Source organism: Cinclus cinclus, chromosome 11 (assembly GCF_963662255.1).
Source record: "Cinclus cinclus chromosome 11, bCinCin1.1, whole genome shotgun sequence".
Taxonomy (NCBI): domain Eukaryota; kingdom Metazoa; phylum Chordata; class Aves; order Passeriformes; family Cinclidae; genus Cinclus; species Cinclus cinclus.
The window spans coordinates 4,507,542-4,528,222 of NC_085056.1; the positions used below are offsets into that span (position 1 = coordinate 4,507,542).

The window sequence follows — 20,681 nt, forward strand, 5'->3', positions numbered from 1 at the left end:
TTCGTCCCTGTGTTTGGTCTTCTGAAACTCAAAACGTAGCTGTGAGCAGTGGAGGCAGCAGTAGGAAGGCAGGACAACCACAGGGTTTTAATGAGGACAGAAGGAAATTGCTCCTGAAAGTCGGCAGTGCTGAGGCTTTGTGCTCTTTGGACTCACATCAGAGCTGCTGCTCGAGTTTGGGTTGAAAGCCAAGAGCTGTGAGTTAGACAAGCCCCTGGCATTCCGAGTCCCCGGGAAGATGGGCTGCAGTCACCTCCCAAATGGAACCAGGCAGCTTTTGAACAGCTCCATTATCAGCGAGCAGGAGCTGGGCAGAGGCAGAAAGGCATCATTATCCATGGGAAACCACCAGCCAGCCACGAGACCCAGAGCTCTGGTACAAAAAGCTCAGGAAAACCGGAGTGCAAATTCAGACACAGCATCTCTATTACAGCATGTCTAATTCCCACCTTCTGTGACCAACAGGAGAATCCTCACTCAGACACAATCCTGAGACAGCCTCACAGTGCTGCTCTGCAATTGCCACAGGGTTGAGACCAAAAGCAGCTGCCCTGGCACAGTGATTGCTTCAGCCAGGTGAGACAAACCCCAAGTACCATTTTACTTAACTCCACACTGACCACCTTCCAATCTCACTCAGACTTTGCCCAGCTGCTGCCACAGCAGCGGCAGATTCTGCTGTTTCAGGAGTCAGGAGCAGGGAGGAGGAGTTTCAGGAATCTGCTCCAGAAGGCAGGATTCAACCCAAGGGCAGGGGTTGAAGGGGGATCTCACACATGCCCCATTCCCTGCTCAGTCCAAGTCACCCACGGAGACATCAGCAAAGCTCTGTGGATATCCAGGCTTCTCCCCCTGCTGATAATCCAAGTGAGGTTGTGGAACCCAAACGCTGTCTCCAGTTCCCCAAAAGCTCAGGGAGGGGTCACTGTCCACAGCAGGAGGAGCAGCTGTATCCAACATACACCTTCATCTCACCAAGGCCTAAAGCTCTCCTTCCTTGGAAAATTTCTCAGTCCCTCACGCAACATTCCGGGAATATTTCTGGCTCTTCTGGGTCCAGAAAGGTTTTGTGAAGTCCTTGCTGTTGCCAGGGCAGGACAGCCCATACACAGTGTTGGCTGCTCAAGGGGTAACACCCAAAAAGCCCAACAAACTCAGCTATAGCTGTTTGGTTTCAGTGAAGGAAACAGAAAATAAAGGCATGTTATTCTCTTTATCAAGGGCCATCCTGTGTGCACTTCTTAGCTTGGCTAAAAGCGCAGTACAAACCTTCATGTTTCTCCATGTCCTGAAGTCTCTTGTGGAATGGAAGAGAAAGAGATTAAAGGGAGAGTACAGGAGCCAGGCAACACAGATGATGAAGGCGGCTTTCAGAACACCTGCAGGAATTGGTTTCAAGTTGGGCCCATTTGTTTGAAAGCTGAAGAAGTTCAGGAGCTGTGCAGACAATGGAGGCAGAGTAGAGGAACTCCAGCTGGGTCCCCTGCTGGCATCCAACCCACACCCTGCAGGGCTTCATCCAGGACAGCAGGAGAACACAAACACAGCACATCCCTGCTTTTGGTGGCTGCTCTAAAATACACCTTAATGTACAGAAACCCCTCTCGAACCTAAAGATGCCCCAGTGCTTTCCTCATTGCCTACATCAGGCAACCAGTGCAAGTAACTCTCACCAATGCAACTCTTTTGATGGCCACAAGGACTCCTTCAGCCTTCCGAGGATTGGGGACAGTGCAGAACACAGGCTTGGGGATGGATGTAAGAACAGGACATGCAGAGCTCAGCTGTCCTTGCCCTTCTCCTCTCTTCTACCTGAGCCTAGGGAGTGGTGGCAAACACCCTGGCTGCCTGCTGGTCCCCCTGCTCTGGGGTCTGCCCCTCCCACAGCATCCCCACATCACCAGCCAGTCAAAGCCTCCTTCAAAGAAAACACAAAGCACGCAGCTAAAAGATATTCACTTACAGTTTATTTTTGCCTGAAATTATTTCACATCTCTTTGTACACAGCTACAGAACAGTAGTAGTAAACCATTGGTAAAAGCAACAGTGCTAAGGAAAATGTTGGCGTATTTTTTCTTCTTTTTTTTTTTTTTTTCTTCTTCTTCCTTCCCATACTGCATCTTCATACAGTCTGGGATTTGAAGGGGGGAAAAAACCTGACACACTACATGAGTTAAGACTCAATTTCTGTTTCAATATTAAAAAAAAAAAAAGAAAAAAATGAGAAAAAACACATCATTTGGGATGGGGTTGTCTACATAGCAACAAACTTTAAAAAAAGAAAACAACAAAAAAACCTGAACAAAAAAGCTTGGCTTTCCATTGAATAAGATTAAATATATATATATTTATATAAAAAATTACATTGGCTGTATGTGAAACCTTGAGGTGCTGAAGAATAAAATAAAAGTGTTAAACAGAGGAAATAACTTTTTGTTTTTTTTTTTTTCCTTTTTTTTTAAATAAGCAGCTCTGTACAATGAAGGCTCATTATGAAAAAAAAAAGTCAACAGCATAGTTATAAAAGAAACCACAATTTTTAAAAAATCATCCTCTAAGCAACTGTGGAATTTGGAAAATGTAGCAGTCACATTTACAGACAGGTCAGAGCTATCGGATCAGCAACACCGCGATTTCCTCAGCCTCCCCAGAGGAACATGCAGAACAATGCGTGCACAGAACAGGGCAGGGAGGGGGCACAGGACAGGGGAGGGAATGAGGGGAGGGTGAAAAACAAAACAAAACAAAACAAAAAACCAAAAAAACCCAAACCCAGTAAAAGCTGATGCACAAAGTGGAGGGAGAGCTTTTTTTTCTCTTTTTGAAATATCGGACGTAAACAGAAAACAACAGAGGCAACTTGTAAAATCTACAGTTTGCAAACACCCCACTGGCAAAATAACCCCATCTCCCATGTTTAAACCTGACATGGCTTAGAAGACTAAAGAAAGTTTTCAGACTTTGGAAGGAATTGTGACTTTTATTAATCCCTGCACTCCCTCCCCCAACAACCGCGCCCCCCTTGATAAAGATTTTCCTTCCTATTTGATAACATTTGAGGCATTTTGAAATCAAAAAGACAACGCGATGAATGTTGACAAAGAGGGAATATAATACAGTTTGCATTACTAAAAGGCAATTCTTCAAGGAGGACATTTCCTTAAAAAAAATAATAATAACAACAAGACAGCAAACTAGTTTATACAGTACTATACGCAAAAAAAGGGTAAAAGAATTAACAATTCATAAATAAAAGACAGGTCCCAGACCTGTTATTTGTGAACCATTTTCTTAAATAGGTGCATTATGTAAATCTTATGTACAACAAAATTACTTTGCATAATAACTGCAAGGACATGGGGGGAAGTGAAAATCATATTGGTTTTGGTTTTCTTCTCTTGAGATTTTTGAAGTTTGATTTTCTGGAGCAAAACTGGTGGAACAGGAGTTCTGGCTGGCTGGGTGCCAGCCAAGGAAACCCAGGTAAGTAAGGACAAAGGAATATACTTTTTTTTCTCCACACGGCATAAAACACAAAGGCAAATAAAATCCACAAAGGTGTTTTTTTCCTCTTTATAATCCTCTTGCTGCTACAAAGTCCTTATTTTGTTTGTTTCCTTCCTTTTCAATTTAAATTATGTTGATTCTGAAATCACAAAGCTGAAAGAATCCGATGGGGTCCAGGCTTGGCCCGTCCTCCCAACACACACAACTCCACTCTGCTACCCCACAACCACAACTCCTGCCACCAAGTTCCCAGACTCACTGCTCTACAGGAATTGGCCAAAAGTTTCCATTTTGTTTCAATCTGTCTGTTTAAAAAAATCTTTTCCTTCTCAGGAGAAGCAAAAGAGAAGAGTTGGAGGCAGGGAGAGTTCACCAGGCTTCGGTGTAGCGGACATCCACCTCCTTCAGGTTGGGGAGTTTAGCCTGTGAGGGGAGGAAAAGTCAGAATTAGCAATCTGTCCAGGGCTCAGGTAAAAAGTACCTGTCAAATCTCTTGTGTGGGATCGTTCCCTGTACTAATGCAGCACAGCAGTGGTATCCAAATCACAATGGAACTGGGGGGGGTTGGGGTTAAAGACCTTCCTGGGGAAGGAGAATATCTTGCCCTGCTGTTGTTGATGATGATTGGCTGCCCAGGGTAGGTAAAGGCCAGAAAAACTTTGTGTCCTGTAACTTTTTGTGTGACAGCAAGCCTGGGACATTTACAGCTCTGAAGATTGTACTTGTATTTTGAATGTGGGCTCCCAAAAGTGGATGAAAGCACCTCCCCTCCCCTTGGCAAGGGAAGCCCAGAGCCCCACTGGTGCTGAGGATGACAGGCAGCCCAGCAGAGGTAAAGGGCAGACACAGCTTGCTGGCCTGGAAGCTCTGTGTGGAAACAATCCCTGGACTTACTCAATCCAGAGGACACATCCAAATCTGGAGGAGGGCTACAGAAAGGGACAAGGCATCTCCCAGCAAACTGGGAGGACTGATCTGTCAGCTGCAGGAAGAGCCCTGACACCCTGGGCCCAGTGCTTGAGCTGGGAGAGGCAGGTGTGGCAAAGGAACGACAAGATGCTGAGCCCTTGCGGACACACAGGACTAAGTCCCACCCGCTCTAAAACTCATGCACCAGCCACCAGGTCCAGATCACACCCTGATCTTCCTTTTTCTATGCAAATGCTTAGCAAAACGTGTCCATCCAACTTTTGCCATGAAGGCAGTGGACTCAAACTGCAGCAGAGAGAGACACGCTCCTCCTTCAGCCTCCACATTGCTCATTTTACCCTCCATGTACTAAAACATTTTGTGGAGCATTAGCAACTTTTGTTGTCTTTGTGGTCTCCCTTCCACAGCTCCACTACTTTTGGCCATAATATCATTCCTGAATCACCCCACATGAGGCAGACGGGATCAGCTCTTTGCACTGTTCCTGCTCATCGATCCCCATTCCACGCTCTCTGACCATAATTGCATGGCTAATTCTCTCAAAACAAATAAACATGTTTAATTAGGCCAGGGCATAATTGAGGACTTGGAAGTTTCTAGGAGTCATTATTACCTCACTCCTTGATTTATGTGCACGCATATTTTGATAAGAGCTATTCATAATCCTACAGACACTGCCAGCAAATAATTTTTCAGTTAGGCAATAATGACTTCAGTAGTGGGTGTTTATTTATTGTCTGGTTCAGCCTGCCTGGTACATATGTGGGTGTCTGTGTGTGTGCAAGCCTGTTTAGTGGGGTGGGGGATGGAGCTGAGAGGAAATGTCATCATTGGCTTGTGCCCCAAACGCTCTTGCAGACCAACGTGAGAAGAAGGAAAGACTTGTATCAAAAAAAATGTTCTTTGAAGTCTGAGCTGTTCTTAACAAACTTACAGTCATGTGCCCCAGGGAGAGAAACGGCTACCTTTGAATGCACACAGAACCTTAAAAAAAAAGGCCAGCAAGATAAATCTCAGTGGAAGAGGTGAAAGGGAAAAAAGTGATCCCTGCCTGTTTCCTCAGCTTTTGGAATTCTCTTCAATCATCAGGACTTTGCTCACAGGCAGTTTTGCTGTTTGCCCTGGCCAAGTCACTTTCTTGTATGGCTGCTAAGGACACCAGAGCAGAGGGAACCAGGTTAGGAAAATGTGAGTTTCAGTAAGAAGTGAGTGGCAAAGGGGCTCAGAAGCAGGGGTGGGGCCGGGGGAGCCTTTCAATAGATGTGATTTCAGAGCCCTGGGCCAAATACAGCATTGACCTTGATTGTAAATGCCTGGGGCCTGATACAAGCTCCATTGTGTGAGCCCATCTGCAAGCCAGCTGTTAATTGCAAGGACTTCTTTGCATATACAATTGTGACACGAGTTTTTAAAACTTGATCTTGAAAACTCTATGCAAGCAGCATTGCAGCTGAGTCCCTGGGGGAGCCCTGGCTCCACAGCCTGAACCAAAGATAGATGTTTGCAGTGAATTTTGAAAGCAGAGCAATTACAGGACTTGCTTCAAGTTCCAAATTCAACCCAAGGTTGTGACCTTTTATGTAAAGGTGGCCCAATCTGTTTCTACATCCAAGACAAGCAAATGTCAAGTTTCATCTCGAGTCCTTGGGTCTCTAAGGTAAGATTTTGGGAGATGTGGCTCACACAGAATGAAGGCAAAGTCCATATGAAGTCATGAAAGCCAACACATCTCAGGCAAGCTTTGAAACCACCTGGGGCTGCATCCTTTAGTGGTTCTTTACACCTTTTTGCCTAAGTGGTTATAAACTCATAGTAAAACCAGATATTGTATGTCAAATCTCAGAACTGGGCATCTGTGCAGATGTGATCAGAGCACAGTGCCAGTCCTAGAGGTGTCAAGATAAATTTGAATCCTCCTCAATGTTTTCAGTTCTCCCTTTGCATTCCAAATCAAAGCTTCATGATACTGTTCACCCAAATTACCTCTGGTCCTGTTAACAGTACAGGATATGGTGTGCACTAGATTGTACCCATCTCTGTATCCTCATCAGAAACAATCAATATTCTTCTATTTATGAAACTTTTACTGATAAAGCCTTTACTGTTGATAGCACAGGCAAAAAGATTGAGCTGCTGATTCTATCTCATACTTCTCCATTCAGTATATTAAATATTTCCTGGGTCCATCAAAGCCAGCAACCTCACAATGCTGCTTTCAGTCATTATATCCACAAAATAATCCACTTCACCCTCTTCAGATAACTTTCATGCTACCCACTCCACAGGGTCAGTTCTCTTTGCCCTAGGCATCACCACCATACCCTTGCTACAACTACTTCTTATCTTTAGAGGATGCAATTCACAAATACCTTGAGATCTTCATAGGTATCTGCTGAAAGTTTGGTGCTGTTCATATTTAAACTACACAGGCTCTTCATAGCTAAAAGAGAAAACACACAGATATTTATGATCATGCTGCATTTTCTTAAAATATCATGCTTACATTAGGTCAAAGCATAAACAAGACATGACTATGTGCAGCACTCCCAGGAAAAAGCTGAATAGCATAAAATATAGAAATACAAATGGATAAACAGCTGTATGGGCCCTCATCCAGGAAAAAGTCCTTATTTAGGAAGGGCCATTAAGCATATGCTTAAGACTGCTGACTTCAAAGGAGTTCAGTCAACTTCTCATAATCAGTTTCCTGCACATTATTCTGAACAGTGCCCATTCTCAGTGCTCTGCGTGGTGCTCACAGGGGCCATGCTGATCTGGCAGTCCTCCCTCTCCTCCCCACATTCCCATTTTAGGCTCCAGTACTTAGCAGAATAGTTTCCTAGGATGAGCCATAACTACTGGCCTGTCTGGCACGTCTGCATAGGATCAAGCCTATTAAAGTAGCCCTCCAAGCCCAACAGTGAGGTTTGTAATGCACTGTTGGGTGCAGGAGGGAGCTTCATTCCAGCACGTGGAGCAGTGCTCAGTGCTCAGGGAATCCTGAATGCATTGCCTTGCCTTGTTTAAACTAAGAACAGGTAGAGTTTCACCTCCCACAAAAAGGAAGGAACAAAAATTGCCAGGAGGAGTATGGAACCTGCTGCACACAGTTGCTGAACTGTCTCAGAAGGTGCCAGGTGGCTTTGCAATCTTCCCCTCCTGCATCACAAAGGCAGGTCCCACCCAGAGGGGCTATCCACAGGAGGAAATCTGGGAAGTCCCTAGGCAACAGGTCACCAGCTGAGATAGGGACAGGTGCCATCAGTGAAGCCAGAGGCAAGCTCCAGAGCATGGCTCAGGAGGACAAAGCCCACACAAGGCCACCCAGTGCCATCAGGCTCAGGTCACCACCTCACAGCTGGACAGCTGCAGGACTGGGCAGGGAGGAGGGAAGATTAAACCCAAACACAACCACAGTCTGTCCTAAATCCCTGCGGAAGCAGCTCTGCAGCACCGAGACATCCACCTCCTGCCCAAACCCACGTGAACTCCCCAGAAGCCACACGAGTGTCCCACAGAGCCCCTTTGTCACTCACAGCTCAGTGCCAGCAGCCCGGCGTCCGTCACCGGGGTCTCGCACAGGTTGAGCACTTGCAGCATGGTGAGGTGCTCGGACAGGAGCCGCAGCCCCGCGTCACCGAACTGTGGGGCACAAGCAGAGCTGGGTCAGACGAAGCACCCACACCTCGGGTAAGAACCTCAGAGCAAACAGGGCTGTGGAAATGGGGCTTGACCGAGCTCCCCGTGAGCCCCATCGCTCACCGCCGTCACCAATGACAGCAGAGAAAGCAAATAGCTTTATCCTTGTCTCACAGGCGGGAACAGGGAAATTAAGTGACTTGTGTGCACTTCACCACAGGCCATCACTTAATTACAGTGGTGCCTTTGAAGCCTGGACTTTGTTGGAGCGGGCTCCCACCCAGGCTATACACGATGGTTATGGCAGTCTCAGCCAGTTCCCAACCACATCACACAAAAAAAGCACAACGCAAGTGGTATTAATTAGCTATTTTGGTCTCAAGAACAATGCACTATTGATTGGTAATTGTTCTATTGACCCACTTGGTTTCTGCTGTTTCTAAATTCTGGATTAATGGAAACCAGGATATCGCAAAATAAAATGGAATCTAAACATTTTTTTTTTAATAGAAAGAAACCCCATACAAAAGGCAGGCTCATTGTTCTGTGAAATCAGACTCATTTTGAACAAGAAGCATGAAAGTTTTTCAAATGCAAAAGTTATATTGTTAAGACAAATCTGGAGGAGATACAAACAGCCTTAAAACAAGTGAGCAATCAGTTTCTACTTCTTATTCCCCATGCAAAAAAAAAAAAAGGGTATTTCTGGGATACAAAGTAGTTAGGAAAACAAAACACAATATTTACATGACACTTTGGTTAAAAAAATGCTGCTTTTTGTGGTTGCACTGACAATAATTGTATTTTCAGAGAGCACTGCAAATAGGTGCTAACAGAATATGGGGAAAACCTATTCAGTGGACAACCTCAGAGAGCAAAACCAGCAGGGAAACACAGAAGAAAAATTTAATTTTAGAAGTTCCTTCAATTAACAGCAGAATAATTTATTCAGTTAACTTGGGTCTTGTTTTGCTTACAAAATAAGCACATTCTAATTTCCCTCTGCTTATTCATTATCTGAGTTTCTTTTTGTTGCTGTTGGGTTGATCAGCTTTCAAGCAATTCAATTCCTAAACTGTACAGACTTGAGTGCAAACTTCTTTGCTTGACCACATGAGCTGAACAGCATCATTTTTTCATCCTAACTGGGTGAAAGCAGAAGCATTTCCCAGATGAACAGCAGCACAGGCTCTCCTCAGTACACAGTAGCAACTGTGCCCAACTGGAACATTAAACCCTAGACAGCAGCAACACTTAATAATAAAAAATAAAACAAAAATTAAAAAATTGAAGAAAAAAGGGGTGAAGACAAAAAAAAAAATCAGATGATGCCAAGATGAGCTAAACCACAGGAAGGTCCTGCAAAATTAGCAGGAGGACAAAGTCCTCTAAGCAGGCCTCTTCAGACACTCTTCCTGTGCTGATGTAGTGTGGAATTTCAGAATTAGTCAGCACTGGTTCTGCTCTGAGTCTTAGGCTACAGAGCACTTACCTGAGTTGACCACAGGTTCAGCTGCTTGAGGGAAGGCAGTTTGATGAGGTGCTCAGCACAAGCACTTGTCACATTGGTAAAGGCCAGGCTGAGGTTTTCCAGATTCCCAAAAGATCCCGAGCTTAGCAGGCGGGCCAGGTCTGCATCCTGAAAGCAGACAGGAGTTTGGTAAGGGAGACTGTGGATGCCCAGCCTGGAAATGTGTGGTGTCACCGATACTGGTAACCAGAGCGAGTTGCACAACTGCTCCACTTGTTTACAGGAACAGAGAACCACACAGAGCAGTTTCTGTTTGTTTGGCAAGGAGCTGGGTTCTTGTGGCAGTGTTGCTTCACACACCCTGGGAAAAATTTGTCCAAACATTAGGACAAAAATGTCCTTTGCGTGTGTATCCTTACGAGACACAAAGGCTTCAGTGTCAGAGCAAATACTGAAGATGGGTCTTTAAACATCATGAAGATTTAACCACAAGGTCCAGGTCCCAGCTGTGCTCAGCACCATTACCTGGCCTCAGTGAAGTTAGTCTGGGTCTGCAGCAGGCTTAAATGCAATGGTGCTGGGTCTCTTTGAGACTTCCATGACTAAAATACAGAACTAGACATTGTGAAGTTTGCCTTTGTAATGCAAAACTCTGTCCCCAGAGCTGCCATTCCAAATCTGAGCAGCACTATAAATGTGACAACCTGCTGCTGGTGTTGGAAACTGCTGCACAGACTCAAGAGCAGAAATGTGCCCTTAGTTGTGTGAACTCCAGTTGTGTTGACAGAGCAAGTGGAATGGCTCCCCACTCAACTGCCCAAAACCACTGTGCCACATGTCAAACATAAATCAAGTGTTTAAATATGGAAAGACAAAGCTTGCTTTTCTATTGACATGATTAACTTACTGTGGACTTGGATGGCAGTGTTAACCTTGTGGGGCCACCTTTTCTTTGCTGTAAAAGAGAAGATATTTTAGTCAAACAAGCTGCCATTCTAAATTTCAGATTCACTGAAGTACAGCAAGCTCCTCACTAGCACAAACCCTCCTCCCATTTCAAAGCCTCCTGCCAGCCCTTCTACCTCATCCCTGCTTTCCCTGCACTGAGTGTGCCTGCTGCTCCCAGAGGACATCCACTAACCACAGCTAAGTGGGTCTTCATGCCATTTGCTTTAGCCTGCCAGCATTTGGCTACTTTCACTTTAAAGGAAACAGCTTTAAAATGCTGGGCAAAGTAAGCAAAGCAGTTAAGACGGAGCAGCTGATAAAATCATTTGCTTGACTTCAAAAAAACCATCTACTTTTCAGGCTGGGAGAAGGGGTTAAAGACAAATATAAATGCGAAAGAGGAAAGAGGAAGTTTGTGGGTATGTTTGCATAGGTGAAAAAGTGATAATGCGAGCAGGTAATTTTAAATCTATAGGTACTTTCTTTAAAATCAGGAAGAACCTTTTTCTATAGGTTCTAGCTCTGAGAACTAGACCTAAAGACCATCTCAGTGAAATGCTGTGAATGCCAGAGCATTCAGAAATGCTGGCCAGCACAAGAACCATTTGCTACTCATATGTCAAAAGGTGGCAGAATTTGACAAGCTGACTTGTAAGATCTTGAGACAGCAGGGTTTCACCTTTATTCCTTCACACAGATCCTAAGCAGGTTATTGAGTATCATTCATAAACATAGTATGGGATTAGTCACATCAGTAAATATCACACAGTATATATATTCACAGTAAAATCCTCTGAGGACTGCTCCCGTCCTTTTGTTAACTGGGAATTTCACACCCGGCTTGTCTTTCTTTTGTACCTCCATTTGTGGAGAGCACAGAGCCCAGCGTGCTATGGCAATATGTGCAGGGTGACATACCAGCTCCTTTAACTCCCTCTGTCTCTCACACAGCTGTTCATACATTCTCTTTCCCACGTCTGTGCTTTCCAGGGTGGAGATGATCTGGAGCTGGGTGTCATTATTGTCAATGATGTTGTATTCCAGCATCAAACACAAAATCTAGCAGCAGAACAAAAGGAGAGTGGTCAGTGCAGGGCTTTCATTCCATTTCTTTCAAATATCCTAATTACACTGGGCAGGGTGGTTTAAATTCCTGGGCAATTTTTTAGAGCATGCATTATGGAGGTTAGATTAGAGGATATCATAGCAATATTTATGGCCCTTCCAACACATTAAATTAATTTTTTATTTGTAAAGAATGAAGTGTAATCTCCAGAAGCCAGCCTGTCTATCCTGCTTCCCATTACTGCTCATTCCTTCTGACTGAGAGGTGCAATTATTTGCATCAGACCTGGGAGATGGCCCCATGCTACAGCCCTCTCCAGAACAGGTACAATCGATCCAGCATTTCCCAGGTCCACAGGCTGGGCTGGGCATTGGCAGAGCTGGGACACTGCACACCAGCAGCAGAGCCAAACAGTTCCTTAAGGGCTGGATTTTCCATCCCTAAGTGCTGGGGCTTCTGTGCAAGCAGAAGACGTGTGAGGTGCACCCACAGTCCATGAGGGAAGGTGGGTAAAGGGCAGAGAGTCTCCAAGAGAGGATGCTGGGAGCTCACTGTTTGGCCAGGACACCCCCAGCTCACTGGGAACACACCCAACTCACCCTGGGGAAGGGACTGACAGGAACAAGTCACATCCCAAGGGATGATCCCAGTAGGTCACACAGACTTAGGACACAAGCTGCCCCTTCACGCTGCCTTTCCTTTTCGGCTATGTATCATGCCATTGCAATTAGAATGCAAAGCTTTTATTCCCTCCACAATTTCAATTATTTTTAATGAAGAAAAAAATCCAGCAATATTATATTCAAATGCATGCAGCATGCTCCTTTATTTACTGGATTAAATTAGCATGCACAAATCTAAGTCAATGAAAAACTGTAACTCCTTCCATCTATTTATCAACTCTCTTTCTGCTGATAATGGCATTTATCAGGAAACTTCTCTTAAGAAACCCAGAAAAATAAGTATAAACTACTAGCACAACAAAAATAACAAATCATAAGCATAAAAATGTGTATTAATGCAAGCAAATAAGGTTTTATAAAGGCACTTCCTGTGCACTGCTCATCTTGCAGGTGGCAAGATTTTCATAATGGAAAAGCCTTGTGGTTGTGAACTGTGATCTCTCACCACAGCCTACAGCACCATGGCCATTTGTTTCCCATCCTAATCTCTCCAGCTGCATTACAGCAAACAATCTCTTTCTCCAAAAATTCATGCGCCCACCTTTCATTTAATTCACACTCATAGCTACAGAACAATATTCTGTTCCCCTTAATTCAGAGAAACACAATCACCCACTGCTGGTGTGTAACATAACACAAACCTGACCCCTGCCAGAGTTCTGGGAAAGGCAGTGTGAACCTGAACACTGCTCATAAACCCCTGTTTATTACATTTACTATATGCTTTTAGGGCTTACCTCTACCATCGTCTGGTTACCCCTCAAAGCCAGCAGCATGCAAGGCCCCAGTTTATTCTCAGCCAGTGAAAGTAGGAACTTCTTTGTTTTATAGCAGGATCCCATTAAAATATGAACCTGTTCAAGAAAGAGAGGTAAAATTAGGCCTAAGAAACACATATACCTCTGGAAGGGCTGTTGTTAAGCAGTCAGAAATTGTTAAGCATTTGCAATAAACCTAAAGGAATGAAGGCTCTCTTTACAGTTAGGGTTGCAGTGTCTCAACAGCTTTACTGCTGAATGGAAGTGACTTCTCAAAGGTGGTGATGCCCAGTGAGATCTGAGGGAGTGGGAAGTTTTTCTCCATAAAGGAGCCCAGCTGACAGCCTGCCAAAGGCCCCCAAGGAAACATCAGAGCAGCTGTGCAATTGCCCCCATTCCCAGTAACCTGATGAGCCCAGCCCCAGAGAAACCACCGGGGATTTTGCTTTTGCATCTGTTTGCGCTTTGGTTTCTCTGGAAATGGCAGCTGGGGAGCAGGGGCTGTGTGGGCTGGGTGTCTAGGTAAAAGGCAGTGCTGCTGGCAACCTGCTGGCCTTGGTTAGGGGGTGGTGATAGACAAAATCACCTGTTCAGGATGAACAGACAGGACCTGGCTGGGGAAGGAAGGACTGCTTTAAGAAAATCTGACAGTCCCAAGCACTAAGTCAGAGATGACTTCATGGGTTTTCATGCTGTTGGGCCACTATCCTGATTTCTTTTTTGTTCAGTTTTCCCTGAAAAGAAAGAACTGCTGAGAACATCCTCGGAGTGACACTCCTTCGAGTCCTTGAGCTGACAAAACTGCTCTGCAGACTCTGCAAGCTCCAGAAATCACCATGTGATATCACACAGTAATGCCCATGGCAGAAATGCAAGGCCACTTGCACAAATCAAATGTGTCTCTTCTCAGAAAAGAAGCTGGTCATAATGTTTCCAATGTAAAGTCCTTAGAGATTAAATGCAGGGAAGTCTGGGTTCCTAGAAGAAAGTTTTATTTCATAGCCCAGATGGCTGATTCACCATTTGCTGCAGAGCACTACGTGAGAATTTGCATTTTGCAACAGCCTAGGCAGGAAGAGCTCCATTATGTGGACTGAACATCAGCACTACCCTCCAATAACCTTGTAAATACATTCTGTGGCCCTCCTGGCTCATGGCATTGCCTGCACTATGTTCAATACTGCTGAAAATATCACAACCATGCCATGATGAGGTCAATTCTATATGAATCATGGCTTAGTTATCAGCAAGCTCTTTAGAAATACTGATTTTTTTTTTCTTAAGCATCCATCAGCTCAGGTGGCCTTTAAAAATGTGAACATCCAAGCCAAAAGGGATTCAATTTCATGCAGTTTTCATTAAGTTTTTTTAGAGGTTTTCTTGAGCAATGGAAAATAGTGACATGGACAGTAAAGTAACATTAGGTGCATCTCAGAACAGGGTGTTTTTCCGACTTTATGGTTAGTCGTTAGCAGCTCTTTAAGTATTTATCAACATCATTGCAAAGGGCACAGAGAACTGCATATTAATGTGTGTTAGCATTGTGCTTTCTCATGCACACCATCTCCTGATGCTCATAAATATCTTCAGCCACAGTGGCTCTCAGGAGAAATGATACAGTTCTGCAGAAATTTTCTTTTCACAGATAAATGACAGATGAACAGTGAAGAGGGGTGAAACCTTTTGTAAACACTCTTCTTCCATTATCAGTTTCAGAGGTATCTGATCCATCTGAATTTAATGGTACAGACAGACATCTATGTTCTTTGTGTCCCAAAATGTTCAGCACATGGGAGATGAACAAAGTGTAGAAAGTCACTTGACTATGTACCCAACTTCAGCAAATGTTTTCCCCCTTACCAGGGAAATGCACTATTACCATTTCCATCTTACTTGGTATATAGAGAATTAATACAGAGAGAGACCTACCTGACTTGACCCAGGTTGCACAGGAAGACAGTGCTTAAATCACATCACTGATTAAAACTGTTATTTTCTGTCTTAGCCCTTCTCAGCATTACAAAAGAACTGGTGGGAAATGGAATGCTGGTTTCTAATTGCACCTCTTCACAACAATGTAATTGGCAGAGACACTGATAACACTTCTTTTATATCTATCCATCCATCTCTTGATTAAGACAATGTAACTGTTGGTTTTAAATTCCACGGTACCCTAAAAATGTCAACTATACGTGTGGATGTACAGAACAGTCTGTCTACCAGTATTCCATGTTCCTCAAGAGAGTTTTTAATACAGACAGACAAAGACAGGTATTTATAATACAAAAATACATACATATGCACAAGTATTGTTTGTGTATTACACCACCAGTGAGAAAACACGCCAAGGTTCAAAAAGAGAACAGGAATGTGCTAACCAAACTGTGACTGCAAAGGAGGTTGATGGATTTGGTGGCAGAAAGATCTGGATTTTCAGGTGAACATTCATAGTTAACGAATTCATCATTTTGATAATGTATTTTTTGACAAAAGCAAGTAGATCTTGTTACTGCCAACTAGGCATTAGTTACTAACTGCAAAGAAGTTTCTAAACTCACATTACTGCAGACACCTACCATACTGGCAAAGAGCTCTCCATCATCATCACAGGCCACTCCCCCAGGGCTGTAGAGCTGGAACCAGCCGTCTTTGCCAGCCCTCACACTCAGCAAACACGAGTGGACCTGCCAAGAAGTGAACACATTGGGGAAGTTACAGTTCCTGCCAATAACCACCAGCATCTCCCACACCAGGCCAAAAGTAACTGCAAAGCCAAGGACTGCTGGAAATTTCATGGTTAATATTCCAATCTACAGAGCTGCAGGCCAGTCTCCACTCCCAGAATCCAGATTTTCAGTATAACCAAGAAGGAAGCTGCATCATCCCTTACTGCATGGCCCTTTTCATTCCCTTTACACAAATCAAACACAAAATGGCTCTAATCTAGAACAGCTCCTTTGACTTGGAAAAAAAAAAAAAACACCACCAAAAAACCAAACAACCCCCCCCCCACACAAATTTCTCAGCTTCTATCATTTTCCCCCTGTCCTCCCAGCATGTACATACATCTAATGTGATCTGCATACCAAATGTGGTGGCTGATGGCTTGTTCATTCCAATCATTAAAAATTCTTATTACTCCTGCTCTAATAAAATTTGACCAGAGTCAGGGTGAAGGAAATCCACAGGGAAAACTCAACAGGGATACAGAACACAGAAGCTGCACTGGAGAACTGGCACCAGTGAGCAACCATTAGTCTAAATTTGGCCCACTGTACAGATTACTATATTTAGTCCCACAATTTAATAGAGAAGTCCTAATTAAGCTTGATTTTTTTCCTTTTCTTTTTTTTCTTCACTTGAAGAAACAGATGTTCCATTTCAATTTTTGAGGTGTGTTTGTGTGGGGGAGATAAATTCTTTCCTTTGGGCGCAGAACGCTAGTGACAGATGAAATCCTGATGCCATTCTAGGATAAAAAGGTCTCTTCTGACAAGGGTAACTAGTGCTAACAAGAGCTAAATCGATGAAAATGAAGACTTCTGGGCAGTGATGATACAGCTTCACCCACAGTTTGAGGGAGATTTCTTGCCTTTATGCCAAAAGCAAGAATCACTGTGGATGAGAGGTTCCCTCTGACTCAGCCAAAGCTGATGATGCTGAGCAGGCTCTGAGTGCAGCTCTGAGGCAGCAGGCACCACGAGGCTGCACAGCAGCACTCTCACCCCAGTAACACACCTCCCACCCCCTTTCTGCTGCCAATTCATGAGAATTACGGTCATTTGCACACAACATAGCTGAAACACAGCTACATAAAACTGTTATTTTGTAATCTGCGTGGATCCATGGATTTTTGGCTCGATTTTTTTTTTTGTACAGAAGATGAAAAGCTCTGAGTGATCCCACAGAGGGGGAAAATCTTGCTGGTTGCAGTTTACTGCAGAACAAGGACATCATCTGATGTCAGATAAGGAGGTGACAACAAAAATCTTACACGTAAACCACCCTGAGTGGCCACTACTCCTTAGACACTTAGGCAGAGTAAAACCACACTGTGTTTTGGAACAAACCACTTAAGGAGAGTTCTGAACAAATGCAGTTGCAATCCCTCCAGCTAATACTCTGTGTAAACTACCAACAAACTCACTTCTTGCCTCGGGTCTTCTGCAAATCTCTGAATCACATATTTCAGCTCCCTGAAAAAAGTAAGAGTAAGAAGGACAAGAATAAGCAGTTGCTGGTTGCAGTATTCACACAAGTACCACATTTCTTTTGAATAACACCTAAAATTATATATAAATGCAATTTAGAGAGAAACAAGTTGAACTCCTTCCACAGAAAGGAAATACAATGCCTAAAAGTGATTACTTTGGACAGTGTTCACAATAGCCTAGAAACTGTTCCAGAGATGTGCACTGACAAATTCCTTTGTAAATTCCATCAGCACCCAGTGGCTTCAGTCCTTGGGCTCCTGCTAGCACAATAAATTACAAAGAAAACTTTTTACTGCTAACAGAACATGCCTAGAGCCCTTCACAGATAAAAGCCATTAGAGACAGAATACTGAATAATGCATCATTGCTATTATTGACTAGTACAGGTATTTGTTCAATAAAACAAAGGAGCCACAGAAACTTACTTTGTGAATTTCTCATGTGCGAGAGCCCTGAAATTTAAAACAGAAAACAGAAGAGTATGAGGATCTGAGAAAAATGAGAGATGGAAAAAAAAAGCCCAAAAAATCAAGCAAACACTTTTCAGTTCTTTCCAGATAATAAAAGGACTTGCTAAACAACTGCAGCACATAAGACAAAAAAAAGTTTCAAAAAATCCAATAAGGCCTCTTTCATTAACCTGGAAGGGAAAACTACTTGGAGAAAATCTTGTAGCTTCTCTTGAGTCTGTCTTAGTGAAGGCTTTGACTAACATCAGTGGGAGCTTTGGGTCAGAAGAAAGTAAAAGACATTACTATTATATAATTACAAACAGAGTTTTTTCCACCTCCAAGAGCCAGGTGTATTCTTTAATTGCAATACAATTAGCATCATACATCAGAAAAGCAATTAATGGTCATTTTGTGAAGTGCCTTGCATCATGGTATGGTTTACAGCTCCCCCAAGACTCACTTTTGACTTAGGTAATGATGTCTCTGTTACCTATCTCCAAGCTCTCACTGTAGCCCAGGTAACCTGGCATGGAGGATTAGACCTCTGTGATTCAAGACATCAGGTCATTAGGGGATGTGATAAGCCAGCAAATTGTACCATTACAGGTTGTAATTTTTGTCCATGGAGGTCTGCACTTTATAAACACTGCTGTTCATTAATAGGTTTCCGAGGGAGCTCAGCTGATCTGTAGGGCAGCTTTTTCATTTAATGCAAAATACAAATGACAGGAGTCTCTGTGACGCCAGTAAATCATCCTCCTCCACTAAATTTCTCACTTTGCTCTCCTCCTCACCAGCTTTCCTTCCTTTCCTGTCTGCCTGTCTCTAGTTAACCATATTTCTTTTCAGGATCATCTGAGAGAAATGGGGAAGGAAGTTGAACATGGGGAGGTCTTCACATCCCCCTGCATCAGCCAAAAATCAGCTTCAGTTTCTAAATCAATACTAGAGGCACAAAGCTCCTATTACCATCACTTTTTACTTGACGTATATTTCACCATAAAAAAACCAGTAACAAGAACAAGTCAGTAAATACTAAGTGCAAACTCACTCCTTGGGAAATGGGATAGGTTGAAGCAAGCTGGCCAGGGCTGGTCTCCAGTCATCATAGTCTGACCTGCAAAACGAACATTTTGTTAATAGGTTACCAGATTTTAAGTATGGTTTGCCAACAGTTATTTCAAGGAGTTAAAAGCTTTTTAGTGTGGGCACCAACAACCTTTCTGGTTTACTGAAGCACTCTCAAAATCTACAGTGACATTTCCCTTTCCATTTTCAGCATATTCTCCACTGAGGCACAATAAATCTGGTATTTACAGTGACCTCCAGAGAGGCCTTCTTTATGTCAACTTAAAGACATTTGCTGTTTATGAAACCTGTTGACATTTAATCACTAAGCAATACTTTCATCTAAGCTGGTAGAGCAATTACCAGGCCACTGCTATTTAAAGCTCTTCTCTACATTTAACTGGAAATTTTCTTTGCTCTAAGACATAAGCCCATTTGTAAAAACAAAGATACTCCCAAATCCATTTCTGACACAAAACCTACCAGCCAAAGCTTAGACCCTGGCTCTCAGTTCCATTAGTAACAATGAGTACACACAGAAGTGAATCTTATATGGGCTGAAACACCTGGGGATGTCTGTAGAAACAATGTAGAAGAGCCTGCCACCTCCTCTTAGTGCTGCTACCTTTTAGATTTCAGTGTTAAAAACCAGAGTATTGGCTACAGCTTACTGGAAACTTGGCACAGAAGTGTGGTGTGTCTTTGGGAAGGAAAGAAGTGTTATGTTCTCAAATGGACAGTATCTACTGATAGCATTACAGACAGACAACATATGCACAGGAACTGTTCCAAAAGAAAGCAGTTTTGCAAAGGGAAAGTTCTAGCTCAGAGAAATTGAAGATGGATGCATTTCCAAAAGTCTCGTCCATCTTTTGAGCCACATAAACCAGAAATGTCCATACACTAGTAACACACATAATGTTGCACTATCCACAAAGATGTGCTCACGGAAAAAAAACAAAAAACTGAATGCATGAGCAGGGTACTCTTAAGAAGCAACCTGCAGAAAAGTTTTACTTGATATAAAAATCAACCAGGGGAGCAATTATCACTTGCCCAAGAGCAGTATGAGCTCAGGTTACACAAATGTGTAATATGTCATGCAAGCAACCAACCCATGGGGGCCACTGTGACCTGAAAGCAGTTTAGTGTAGTAAAAACCAGAAGATCACATGTGAAGTTACAGTAATGCAAAAAAGAAACCTTGTGCCCATGCCACTTGTGCTAGAAGCCAGTGAACCTAATTTTCTCCCCCATGAGAAATTCTTGTTCTCAGGTCTGAACTAGGGACAACTCTGAGACAAGAGGTGTCTCACAAACCTAAAGTGAGTGTGAGTCAGTGGCAGCAAGAACACTTTGTGATCACCTATTCATAAGGTTCTTTCCAGAGACAAAGTCCCTCACCTGAACTCAGCCACTGAACAAATAAGGAAGATAATCAACTGTCTGTCTTAGAACAGCAAGACACGAAGCAGGACTTCATTACAGGGGTTGTTCTTCCATTTAGTCAGTTTAAAGTGAGTATCATGACACACCTGAGGATGGGGCTTGTCATAGAAACTGAAATAAGGCAAGGAAACCTCTGACACAGCATCTTTAAGATGAGCTTTCTGGGTTCAAAGCTTTGGTTAATTAAACTTATCTACAAGATTATTCATTGTTTCTGACCTATAGACACATTGAACGGGTTGGTGAGACAGAACTCTGGCCTGTGTTCAGGTTCAGCTGGAAGTCTCTTGTTTAAATACCAGGTCTTGGCAGGAGAGAGCTGATGTAACATATCTATACCTGCAGCCCTGAAAAGTGCCACACAGCCTGGGTCTCACTACATTTGTCAGGTGTGGGAACATAAGCCAGACATTTTATTCAAATATGCATACCCTTTAGAAATTCCTAGCTGATTTGATTCTAAAAACAACACATTTTTATTGGTAGATACAAACAA

The 20,681-nt window shown here is 43.3% G+C and overlaps 1 protein-coding gene across 1 annotated transcript in view; it reads right to left on the bottom strand.

The window, feature by feature from the left end:
- Positions 1–1,932: 1,932 nt before the first annotated feature.
- CMIP (c-Maf inducing protein) overlaps positions 1,933–20,681 on the bottom strand; it is a 130,293-nt gene continuing 111,544 nt past the window's right edge. Inside the window, exons 11-21 of the mRNA XM_062499914.1 lie at positions 18,720–18,785; positions 17,642–17,668; positions 17,150–17,198; positions 15,579–15,686; positions 12,982–13,098; positions 11,414–11,554; positions 10,455–10,502; positions 9,569–9,715; positions 7,974–8,079; positions 6,807–6,877; positions 1,933–3,930 (exon numbers count right to left, since the gene is read on the bottom strand). Of these exons, the coding sequence (XP_062355898.1) occupies positions 3,877–3,930; positions 6,807–6,877; positions 7,974–8,079; positions 9,569–9,715; positions 10,455–10,502; positions 11,414–11,554; positions 12,982–13,098; positions 15,579–15,686; positions 17,150–17,198; positions 17,642–17,668; positions 18,720–18,785 (934 nt within the window). The 3' untranslated portion in view covers positions 1,933–3,876. The remainder of the gene's footprint in view (positions 3,931–6,806; positions 6,878–7,973; positions 8,080–9,568; positions 9,716–10,454; positions 10,503–11,413; positions 11,555–12,981; positions 13,099–15,578; positions 15,687–17,149; positions 17,199–17,641; positions 17,669–18,719; positions 18,786–20,681) is intronic.